Below are 12826 nucleotides of genomic sequence, written 5' to 3' on the forward strand. Positions count from 1 at the left end.
GTCTTGATGACAAACGCACTCTGAGTCACAAGAGCCTGCCTTGTGTTAGTTATAAACAAAAATATATTTATATATATATTTATGTAACTACTATGTGCTTTAAAGAAAATTACTGTATGATTCAGCAGGGTTCTTTCATTCTTTTTTATCACCAGGGATATGCCGACTTGAATGGCTTCGTAGACAGGAATCAACAATGGCATGGGTCTGAAGTCCTGAAACAGCACAAAGTAAGGAGGAAAAAAACCAAAAACCCAACCCCCTCCCCCCCGCCAATATGTTTAGAATCCCTTAATGTTTTTGCTTCCAAAATGATGAAGGGACTCTTGGTATTGTTTCCTTCAGCCAAGAGCAACTGTGGCTTCATAGGATTTGATAGTTGGGAAAACGTAGGCAATGTATCTTAAAAACCAAATGAAGTGTTTTATTCTGAGGCAGGAGAACCGAAAATCTCCTGTGCCACTCCCTCTCTCCTAACCCTTAGCCAAGGGCTTGGCAGCCACAGAAAGGGCAGTGCATAGAAAGGACACTCATTAACAAGGGAGAGGTAGGCACAGATAAAAGATTCATTCTGCAAAATAATGAACTTGTCCGAACAAGTGGATCTAGACCAGAAAAACAAAATCCTTTTGCCACATGTCTGGTGGAAAGATAGAAAAACCTCTTATTTTAGGTTTGTTTTTTGCTCCTGCACAAGCTGTTTCTCTTAGCAATCTTGAAACATTCATCATTGCTCTTTTGAGAGGAAGGGTTCAGGCTTTGGAACACAGTTATCTTTGAGACATCAGAGAAGAATATTTGAACCAAAGGTAGAGATCCCTCATGAACTAAAGCTTTATTATTATTGTCTTTTTCTCTATCCCTTTGCAACCCTGCACCTAAGCCAACAGCACTGTCATCTTGTACTTCTGGTAAGTCCACAGGAGATGTTCTGAGTGAACTATAAAATGTCATTCCACTAGGGAATTCTGTGTTCAATGGTCAGTGGTACCTTGTATAGGTTTTAGTTTTTCTTTTACCTTTCCAGGGCTGGGCTTGTCCAGAAATCTCATCTCCTTTAGGCTATAGCAGCTTAGGGCTCCTGTGTGTGTGTGTGTGTGTGTGTGTGTGTGTGTGTGTGTGTGTGTGGTGTGCGCATCTTAAAGATATAGGCAAATTTTTAGTCTTAACACCTGTAAGCCAGCACTGGTGCTGTTCTGTCCTAGAAATTTTAGCACTGCTCTGAGACAATGAAACCTTCTTTCTCTCCAACTGGTTCAACTTCAGCATAGGCAGGATGACCCGAACCTCTTCGAAACTTCATCGCAGGCCATCTGCTTGGGCGTCTCTGAAACAGAAAATGCAAAAACAATGACTGCCAGGGTGACGGTCATATAATTAAAGAACATATCTGCCTTCATCTACTTGTTTGGAAGAGAGAGTGAGTGTGAGTGGTGGTGGCGGGGGGTGGGTGGCAAGGCACAGGGAGAGGGAAAGGGAATTCTCCAGCAGACTCTGTGCGAAGGGAGGAGCTCGATATGGGGCTGGATCCCATGACCTTGAGATCATGACCTGAGCCAAAACCAAGAGTCCATTGCCCAACCCACTGAGCTACCCAGGTCTCATGGTATTTCCCAAATATTTTAGATTAACTTCCGAATTAAATTTAGTAATACATTATCCCACATTGCTACCACAGGTGGAATTACCCATGCTCAAAGCTCCACATTTGCATCTTCATTATGGTCTTATTAGCCCCTCTCTGGTGACTGTCTGTTTGCTGGAGCTGCCCCATAGGAGCGAGAGCTTCTCAAAGTCACAGTTTGTGCCTTTTGCAAAATACTTTTGTCTAAGAGATTCTGTAAGTGTCTAACTTGGAAAAAATGAATTTAGTAAAAAATAAGTCTTCTGAATATATAGACACTGACATTTCCTCTTCTCTAGAAAATCAATCACCTCATTTTATTTATTAATTAGCTCAAAAGCAAAAGGCCATACAATTCTGTACAGTTCTTAGAAGTCTGTCTCAAATCAGGTGCTATACCTTTTAGTAAACACACTGAAAGAAAATCATTTACTATCTTAAGAAATTATTTATTAAGCTGAGGCTTACCATAGAGGACTTTTTTGCACTTGAAAATGAACAGATATCATGCCCTGAAAACTGAACTGAACATCAGAGGGCAGAGGCAATCTCCAGCCTAGGAACTAAATAATGGCACAAGGAGATATTGGGTCCTAAAATATAGGTTATTGATTCTGACAAAAGGTGCGCCCTTCTCCCCAGCACTCTGGCCATCAGACAAACCTTCTGTGATTTATAAATACAAGTGCTGATATGAATTACTAAGTTACAGCAGCAAGAGACACGAAAACGCATTTCATGGCTCCAGGGACACTAGAAACTATTGTTTCATTGATCAGAGTCTCTGCAGTTCTGGAGTAGATGAGACAATGAGTGCTGAAGGACGTTTCTTTCTATCTGAAGTTTATTTCTGTCGAAAGAATTTTAATGGGCAAAATGTTAAATATTAGTGTAGAGATCCTGGTGTTCGGCAGCTTTCTAGATTTGCTAATTCCATTCCACAGGCAATGATTAATGGGCGTAGAAGAGTTTTCACATCAGGTAGGAATGAGTATGAGCTCTGCTTTCTAGGAAAATATCTACTGAGTCAATTACATTCTGCCTATTAATAATATTATTTATGCCTGTATAATATGATGTGGTCAGAATGCTTTATATTCATTAGTTAAGTCCCATGGTGTATGTGAGAAACTGAATTATCCTTATTTTCCAGGAAATGAAGTTAAAACAAAGAGAGGGCTAAATAGCAAATAGTGTGTCTTTGGTGGAACTAAAGCTCATCATGGATGGAAATACACTGACCATGTTTAGGGAGCAGGACACTATAACGCATGATCGTTCCTGTCAGTGGAAAAAGGCCGGACTGCCACTGTGCTCACTATTTAGAACTTCCACTTTGGTTTCAGTTACTTCTCATTTGGACTTTTGAAGGCAGAGCTGCCCTAGTCCTTCTCTGAGTCAAGTAGCACCACCAAATCTTTGCACTGAATCTCCACCTTGCCTGTCGTCCAGCTGGCAAGTATGGCCCTGGGAAGTAGCCCTAACTGACAACGCAGCACATAAAGACATGGTGCTGTCAGGGACTTAAAAAGGTGCACAGATTATCATCGTAAGGGACAACAGGTGCTGCCGAGGATATGGTGAAAAGGGAAGCCTCATTCACTGTTGGTGGGAATGTAGATTAGTCCAGCGACTATGGGAAACATGTGGAGGCTCATCACAAAGTTAAAAACAGATCTGCCATATGATCCAGCAGTTCTAATTCTGGGCATATGCCCAAGGGAAATGAAAACGAATTTGCTGAGATCTTTGCACCCCCTGCCCCGTGTTTATCGCAGCATTAGACACAGCATTCTTCACAATAGCTAAGATGTGGAAACAACCCAAATGCCAATCAATGGATTAATGAATAAAGAGCTGTACAATGGAAAGTTACTCAGCCATGAAAAAGGAGGATATTCTGCCATTTGCAACAATATGGCCGGACCTTGAGCATATTATACTAAGCGAGATAAGTCAGAGAAAGACAAGTACTATATGATAGCACTTATATGTACAATCTAAAAGGTCAAACATGTTTTTTAAAAAAATGGTGGTTAACAGGAGATGGGGGCTGGAGGGATAAAATGAATGGTGTTTCAGGATACAGACACAAAATGAGTATTGAGCCACAGAGATCTAATGTACAGTATATTGAATATAGACAGTACTATTGTACAATAAGTATATAAAGTGATAATGTTGCAACCTTATTATATCAATGTATCAAAGTAATGTGTGTATAACTTAAATTTATACAGGGTTACAGGTCAAATTTATCCAATTAAAGCATTTGTTTCAAATAAAAAGAAGCATAATTGATGAGAATATTGCTGTTGCTGCTACATGTGAAAGTTGTATTTTATTAAGCTCTTAGCTGTATTTCATGTTTTATACCAGGCGCTTTACATATATAATCCCATTAAAATGCACAAGCCAATCATTTACATTTTGCACAAACCCATAAAGCTAACAAGTGGCAGAGCCAAGATTTAAAATGAGATCTACTTACTTCCAAAGTTAATTCTCCTTACTATAAAAATTGGTTCTTAAAATTCTGTGGTTTGTGTACGACTCTTGAAATTTGTGAACATGGTTCTAATTTTATTTCAGTCTTAAAAATACAACTAGCAACTTCAGTTATCTGTTAGTAAGTCAGAATTACTAACTAATAATTTTCTGTCTTAGATGAAAGATTGGCAGATTACTGGTAATGTTTATCATGGATTTTGTGAGCTCATAGCAGAGGTACTCAAAATAGAAAGTACAAAAATGTTGGGTAGTGAAGCTTTCTAACAAGATACAAATTTATTTTCTGAATTAACTGCATATCCTTAAGGAAAATATCTCTTGATTTATTACTACTTATTGTAGGAAAAAAAAATACCCCAAGATTTAAAATGACTAGAGACCTCGTCATTTACACATACTTTGGTTCAGCTATCAGTGGACATCACTCATATACATTTCTAGGAACATTAAATCACTGTATATACTGCTTTATAAATTCTTTTTTTTTTTTTTGCACTTAAGGACACAGTGAAAAAATTTATGAACTATCTCTGTACAAAATTATTTTAAATATCTTTTTTTTAAATGTCTTCATAATTAAATCGTGATTTATATAGATTCAGAGGTTTTTTTTCCCAATTTTTTGACAATATAAATAACTCTACAATGAATACCTTTGCTGATAACTTGATGGGAATATCTCCAGTCAGCTCCTTTTATAAACTCTCAGAGGTGGAATTAGTGGGCCAAAAGAGGACACACAAATTATTTACTAAACACTTGAAATTTCTAGTATGGTACCAGATGTTGTGTTGAAAGACACATGACCAAAAAAAGGTATAGAACGTGGTTTCCACATGGAAGATAAAACCATTTCTGGAGAAAGGGATTTTCAATGTAGATTGCAAAGGTGAGAAAATGCATTGAAGAATTAATATAGGTGTCAAAGATTCTAAAGACAAGTGAAGTAGAATAGGCATAATCTCACTACACAGTTAATTCAACACTATGTTATTTGTGCAAAAGTAAAAAAAAAAAATTACCTCTTTAGATTTTGACTACATTAAAAGGGCATTACTCCCCCCATAATAATACCTTAAAATTTATTTAAAAATCTAGCAAATACCATGCCCTGGGGTCTTAAGAATTTGATGTGATTTTATCCTCTTTAACAATTCCTTGATACCTCAATCTTAGCCCTAAAAATGCCGAAGAAAGAGTAATAACTTTACCCAAATTATGATTCTTTTCTAAAATGCTTTCACATATCACAAATCAACTAATGATCTTAAATAAATCACTTTGGAGGAGGAGGGGCAAGATGGCAGGGAAATAGGAAAACCTGTTTCAACCGGTCCCCTAAAGTGAGCTACATATCTACCAGAACACTCTGAACACCCATGAAACCAGCCTGAGATGTAGGATTATACACTTCTGGATCTCTATGGGGGTTAGAAGATGCCAGTGGAGAGGTAAAGCAGAGTGGAGATGCTCAGACTGATATCAGAAGATAAACAGAAGGGGAAGGGAGCCACTGGAAAGTAATACCCCAATATGAAAGTGCCCTGTGGTTGGCGAGCAGCATTAACTTGGAGTCTGAATAAAAAAAAAAAAAAAATCATTCAAAAAGAGCAAAAGATCTTAAGGGGCACCTGGTCACAGGTACGGGCCTATGCCCACGGACTGCCGGTGAACACACATGCCAGAGAGAGTGTGGTGGAGCCTTCAGTTCCTGGTCCTTGAGCCCCCAGCTTTGCGCTGGGCACAGAGTCACCGCTCGGCTGGACGCATTCCTGCCTGTGTGTGGGAGAGTCTGGTGTGGGCGCCACTCGATGCTCTCTAGAACCTTTTGTGCTCTGCGTGCACTGTTCAGAGTGTACTCCCCGCCTGTGCCTGAGATAGCCTGGTGTGTGCATAGATGGAGGTCTCTAGGACCCACCCAGGGAAGGGACACTCCCAGCCCACCCAAGAGAGAACCCTTCACGATCTCTGGTGGTGGCCTTCCAAGACCTGCTTGATAGTGGGGTCTGAGCACACCCTGAGTGGGCCTGGACCCCAGACAGCAGTCCCAGCAAAGGTAGCCACCAGAAGTGGGCTCCTTGGACCAATATCGCTTGTGGTTTTAGGGGCGGGGGTGCAGAGACAAGTGGGTGCTTTGGGCGACCCCTGAGACTGTCGCTAGGGCCATGCACTGCCTGTGGAAGATGGATGGCTCAGCAGAGTTTGCAGAGTGGGAGTCTGTGTGTTTGGGACCACCCAGAGGAGAGCAGACTGAGGCTTCCCTCTGAGACAGAGGTCTGGGCACAGTTTGCTTTCCACTAAACCTCCAAAAAGCCGCAAAATACCGCCAAAGAACAAAACCTCTAGAGAGCAAAAGCCTGAAAAACTGCTTTCAACAGAGCCCAGCCCCTTCATAGGGAGTAGGAGGACTCAACCCAAGCAAGACTGACTGAAAAACATGAAGCAGGCACCTCTCCCAGAAAGCTAGCCAAAAAAACGAGAGGACAACCACCACAAGGTCCCCATAAAACTGTACAACCCCAAGATCAGGGGGAAAAAATACATTAAACTCACAGTATTGCCCTAAAACCTATATATTTCATAGATAGAACTATTTTTTTTTAAATTTGTTCTCATGATTCTTGTTATAATTTTTTTAACCTACTTACCATTACAACTAGAGGTTTAACACAACATATTCCATAATAAACTTTTAACTTGAACTTTTTGCATACATGTACCTGTTTTTCTTTTTTCTTCTTAATATACATGTAGATACAAGCTTCAAGGTAATCCTTTTTCCCTAATCAATACTACCCTTATATAAAAACCAGTTTTAATCTCCCTTTATCTGAAAAGTTGAATCCTTTAACAAAGATATCCAGATATACCCAGGAAGAACCAAAATATCCTACCTTGCCCACACCGAGGATTTATAACCACCTTCCCATCTTTTCCTTCTGTCAGTGTTTCTGTGTATGTTTTGTTCTGGTATTATATAAATCTATTCTTGGGGTTCATTTTGGCTGGGTTCTTTTTTTTTTTTCCTTGTCATTTACTTCTGTCAGTCTCTTTGTCCATTTTTGTTTATATACCATATAAATCTTACTTTTGGAGCTCAATCTGGCTGAGTTTTCTTTTTCTCTCTCTCTCTCTCTTTTTTTTTTTTCTTTTCTTTTCTTTTTTTTCTTTTTGGTGGTGACTTCTGATTGCTCTGAAGTATTCCAGGGTGCACCTTGCCTGGATCGTGGTTGATATATATATTCAGCTATACATCCCCTCAACCACTTCTCACCAAAATGACTAGGAGGAGGAACACCCAACAGAGGAAAAATTCAGAGACTGTGTCCTCTTCATCATAACTATTGGATATGGACATAAACAGTATGTTGGAAGGGAATTCAGGGTAACAATTATTCAGGCAATGGCTAGGTTGGAGAAAACCATTAGTGACAACACAGAATCTCTAAAAGCAGAAGGGAGAGGCGACCTGGTAGAAGCTAAAAATGCTATTGATGAGATCCAATCTAATCTAAGTAACAGCTAGGGTAACTGAGGCAGAAGATAGAATTAGTGATTTAGAGGAGAAACTGATAGAGAAAAGGGATCAGGAGGAGGAGGAGGAGGCCTGGAACAAACAGCTTAGAAGTCATGAAAACAGAAATAAGGAAATAAATGATGCCATGTAACATTTCAACGTCAGAACTATTGGGATCCCTGAGGGGGTGGAGAAAGAGAGAAGACTAGAAGATATAGTTGAATAAATTGTGAATGAAAATTTTCCCAATCTGGAGACTAGAACAAGTGTTCGTGTCCTAGAGGCAGAAAGAACACCCACCAAAATCAAAGAATCTAAAAAGACATCAAGACACTTAATTGTGAAACTCATGGATCCTTATTTTATTTTTTTAAAGATTTTATTTGACAGGGAAAGAGGGAACACAAGCAGGGCGGGTGGGAGAGAGAGAAGCAGGCTTCCCGCCAAGCAGGGAGCCCAATGTGGGGCTCGATCCTAGGACCCTGGGATCTTGACCTGAGCTGAAGGCAGTCGCTTAACGACTGAGCCACCCAGGCACCCATGGATCCTAATTTTAGACAAGAGTCTTTGAGGGCAGCTCGGGAGAAGAGATTCCTTAAGTATACCAGAATAACATCAGACCTGTCCACAGAAGGCTGGCAAGACATATTCGGGGCACTAAATGAAAAGAACACGCAGCCAAGAATACTTTATCCAGCAAGGCTGACATTCAAAATGGATGGAGAGATAAAGAGCTTCTAAGACCAGCAAGGTTTAAAAGAGTATGTGACCATCAAGCTGGGACTACAAGAAATATTAAGGGGGGGAGTTCTATAAAAGAAGAAAGAGCCCAAGAGTGTCATAGAACAGATATTTACAGAGACAATCTATAGAAACAAGGACTTCACAGGCAACATAATGTCGATAAAAATGTATCTTTCAATAATCACTTTCAAGCCTAAATGCTCTCATAAAACAGCACAGGGTTGCAGACTGGATAAAATGACAGGACCCATCCATATGTTGTCTACAAAAGACTCATTTTGAACTTAAGGATACATCCAGACTGAAAGTGAAGGGATGGAGAAGCATCTTACATGCTGATGGGCCTCAAAAGAAAGCTGGGGTAGTGATTCTCATATCAGATAAATTAGGTTTTAAACTAAAGACTGTAGTCAGAGATAAAGAAGGACACTACATCATTCTTAAAGGGTCTATCTACCAAGAAGATCTAACAATTGTAAATATTTATGCCCCCAATATGGGAGTAGCCAACTACATAAGACAACTGTTAATCAAGATAGAATCATATTGATATGAATACATTAATAGTAGAGGATCTTAACATGCCACTCTCAGTAATCATCCAAGAAGGAAATCAATAAAGAAACAAGAGCTTTGAATGACACATTGGACCAGATGGACCTCATAGATAAATATTCCACCCTAAAACAGCCGAATATTCATTCTTGAGCACATACGGAACTTTCTCCAGAATAGACAACATACTGGGTCACAAATCAGGGCTCAACCGATACCAAAAGGTTGAGATTATTCCCTATGTAGTCTCAGACCACAATGCTTTGAAACTGGAACTGAATCACAAGAAAAAGTTTGGAAGGAATTCTAACACTTGAAAGCTAAAGACCACCTTGCTTAAGAATGTTTAGATCAACCAGGAAATCAAAGAAGAACTTAAACAATTCATAGAAACCAATGAGAATATAAACAGATCAGTTCAAAACCTATGGGATATGGCAACGACGGTCCTAAGGGGGAATATATAGCTATCCAAGCCTCCCTCAAAAAAGCTGAAAAATCTAGGATACACTGGCTCTCCTTACACCTTAAAGAACTGGAAAATCAACACCAAATTAAGCCAACCCCATGCACAAGAAGGGAAATAATCAAGATTAGAGCAGAGATCAATGAGATAGAAACTAGAGATACAGCAGAATACATCAATGAAACTAGAAGCTGGTTCTTTGAAAGAATCAATAAGATGGCTAAACACTGGCCAAACTAATCCAAAAGAAAAGGGAGAAGACCCAAATTAATAAAATTATGAATGAAAGGGGAGAGAGCATGCCTAACACCAAGGAAATGGAAGTAATCATCAGAAATTATTATCAACAGTTATATGCCAATAAGTTAAGCAACCTAGATGAAATGGATGCATTCCTGGAAACCTATAAACTTCCAAAACTGAATCAGGAAGAAACTGACAACCTGAATAGACCCATATCTAGTAACGAGATTGAAGCAGTGATCAAAAACCTCCCCCAAAACAAGAGCCCAGGACCTGATGGATTCCCTGGGGAATTCTACCAAACATTTAAAGAAGAAATAATACCTATTCACCTGAAGCTGTTTCAAAAGATAGAAACAGAAGATAAATTCCCAGACTCACTCTATGAAGCCAGTATTACCCTGATCCCCAAACCAGGCAAAGACCCCATCAAGAAGGAGAATTTCAGACCAATATCCCTGATGAATTTGGATGCTAAGATTCTCAACAAGATCCTAGCTAATAGGATCCAACAGTACATTAAAAAGATTATCCATGGGGCGCCTGGGTGGCTCAGTGGGTTAAAGCCTCTGCCTTCGGCTCAGGTCATGATCCCAGGGTCCTGGGATCGAGCCCCGCATCGGGCTCTCTGCTCAGCAGGGAGCCTGCTTCCTCCTCTCTCTCTGCCTGTCTCTCTGCCTCCTTGTGATCTCTGTCTGTCAAATAAATAAATAAAATCTTAAAAAAAAAAAAAAAGATTATCCACCATGACCAGATGGGATTTATCCATGGGATGTAGGGGTGGTTCAGCATTCACAAATCAATCAATGTGATAGAACAAATCAATAAAAGAAGAGAGAAGAACCACATGGTCCTCTCAATTGATCCAGAAAAAGCATTTGACAAGATACAGCATCTGTTCCAGATTAAAATGCTTTAAAGTATAGGGATAGAGGGAACATTCCTCAACTGCCTAAAATCTATGAAAAACCCACAGCAAATATCACTCTCAATGGGAAAAAGCTGACAGTCTTCCCTTTGAGATCAGGAACACAACAAAGATGTCCACTCTCACCACTGTTGTTCAACATAGTACTAGAAGTCCTAGCAACAGCATCAGAAAACAAAAAGAAATAAAAAGTATTCAAATTGGCAAAGAAGAAGTCAACCTCTTTCTCTTCGCAGATGACATGATACTTTATATGGAAAACCCAAAAGGCTCCAACCCCAAACTACTAGAACTCATACAACAATTAAGTAATGTGGCAGGGTACAAAATCAATGTACGTAAATCAGTTGCTTTCTTATAAACTAACAATGAAAATACAGAAAGGGAAATTAGAGAATTGATTCCATTTGCTATAGCACCAAGAACCATAAGATACCTGGGAATAAACCTAACTAATGAGGTAAAGGATCTGTACTTGAGGAACTACAGAACACGCATGAAAAAATCAAGAAGACACAAAAAGATGGAAGACCATTCCATGCTCATGGATCAGAAGAATAAACATTGTTAAAATGTCTGTACTGCCTAGAGCAGTCTATAATTTCAAAGCCATCCCAATCAAAATTCCACTAGCATTTTTCAAAGAGCTGGAACAAATAATTCTAAAATTTGTAGGGAACCAGAAGAGACCCTGAATTGCTAAGGAATTGTTGAAAAAGAAAAACAAAATTGGGGGCATTATGTTGCCTGATTTCAAGCTTTACTGCAAAGCTGTGACCACCAAGACAGCATGGTACTGGCAGAAAAACAGACATATAGATCAGTGGAACAGAGTAGAGAGCCCAGATATGGACCCACAACTCTATGGCCAAATAATCTTTGACAAAGCAGGAAAAAATATACAGTGGAAAAAAGTCTCTCCAATAAATGGTGCTGGGAAAATTGGACAGCAATATATAGAAGAATGAAGCTTGACCATTCTCTTACATCATACACAAAGATGAACTCGAAATGGATAAAAGACCTCTACTTGAGGCAGGAATCTATCAAAATTCTAGAGGAGAACATAGGCAGTAACCTCTTTGACATCGGCCATAGCAACTTCTTTCAAGACATGACTCCAAAGGCAAAGGAAACAAAAGCGAAAATGAACTTTTGGGACTTCACCAAGATCAAAAGCTTCTGTACAGCAAAGGAAACAGTCAACAAAACAAAGAGGCTACCCATGGAATGGGAGAAGATATTCGCCAATGGCACTATGGACAAAGGGCTGATATCCAAGATCTATAAAGAACTCCTCAACCTCAACACTTGAAAGCAGATAATCATGTCAAAAAATGGGCAGAAGATATGAACAGACACTTCTCCAAAAAAGACATGCAAATGGCTAACAGATGCATGAATAAATGTTCATCATCATTAGCCATCAGGGAAATTCAAATCAAAACCACATTGAGTTACCATCTTACACCAGTAAGAATGGCCAAAGTTAACAGGACAGTAAACAACAAGTGTTTGAGAGGATGTGGAGAAAGAGGAACCCTCTCACACTGTTGGTGGGAATGTAAGTTGGTGCAGCCACTTAGGAAAACAGTGTGGAGATACCTTAGGAAATTAAAAATAGAGCTACCCACTCTGAATTGTACTACTGGGTATTTACCCCAAAGATACAAATATAGTGAAAAGAAGGGCCATCTGTACCCCAATGTTCATAGCAGCAATGGCCATGGTCACCAAACTGTGGAAAGAGCCAAGATGCCCTTCAACAGAAGAATAGTTAAAGAAGATACGGTCCATATATACAATGTAGTATTATGCCTCCATCAGAAAGGATGAATACCCCACTTTTATATCAACATGGATGGGACTGGAAAAGATTATGCTGAGTGAAATAAGTCAAGCAGAGACAGTCAGTTATCATATGGTTTCACTTACTTGTGGAGTATAAGGAATAACATGGAAGACATTGGGAGAAGGAAAGGAGAAGGGACTTGGGGGAAATCAGAAGGGGAGACAAACCATGAGGGACTGTGGACTCTGAGAAACAAACTGAGGGTTTTGGAGGGGAGAGTGGTGGGTGGTTGGGTGAGCTTGGTGGTGGGTATTAAGGAGGACACGAACTGCATGGAGCACTGGGTGTGATGCATAAACAATGAATCTTGGAACAGAGAAAAAATAAAATAAAGTTTTTTAAAAAATAAATCACTTTGTTTCCTCATGTGGAAATTAATTTCTGAG

General features: G+C 39.5%; 1 protein-coding gene and 1 long non-coding RNA gene across 5 annotated transcripts in view; one reads left to right on the forward strand and one right to left on the reverse strand.

Moving 5' to 3' along the window:
* Positions 1–403: 403 nt before the first annotated feature.
* PLXDC2 (plexin domain containing 2) overlaps positions 404–12826 on the reverse strand; it is a 463944-nt gene continuing 451521 nt past the window's right edge. For all 4 annotated transcript variants that reach the window (XM_059404216.1, XM_059404220.1, XM_059404219.1 and 1 more), the window contains one exon: positions 404–1327. In XM_059404216.1, coding sequence (XP_059260199.1) covers positions 1211–1327 — 117 coding nt within the window. In that variant the 3' untranslated portion in view covers positions 404–1210. The remainder of the gene's footprint in view (positions 1328–12826) is intronic.
* On the forward strand, positions 1335–4732 carry LOC132020120 (uncharacterized). The gene is made up of 2 exons (XR_009404932.1): positions 1335–1420; positions 2778–4732. It is a non-coding gene; the product is annotated as an uncharacterized LOC132020120 (long non-coding RNA).

This window comes from Mustela nigripes, chromosome 6 (assembly GCF_022355385.1).
Source record: "Mustela nigripes isolate SB6536 chromosome 6, MUSNIG.SB6536, whole genome shotgun sequence".
NCBI lineage: Eukaryota > Metazoa > Chordata > Mammalia > Carnivora > Mustelidae > Mustela > Mustela nigripes.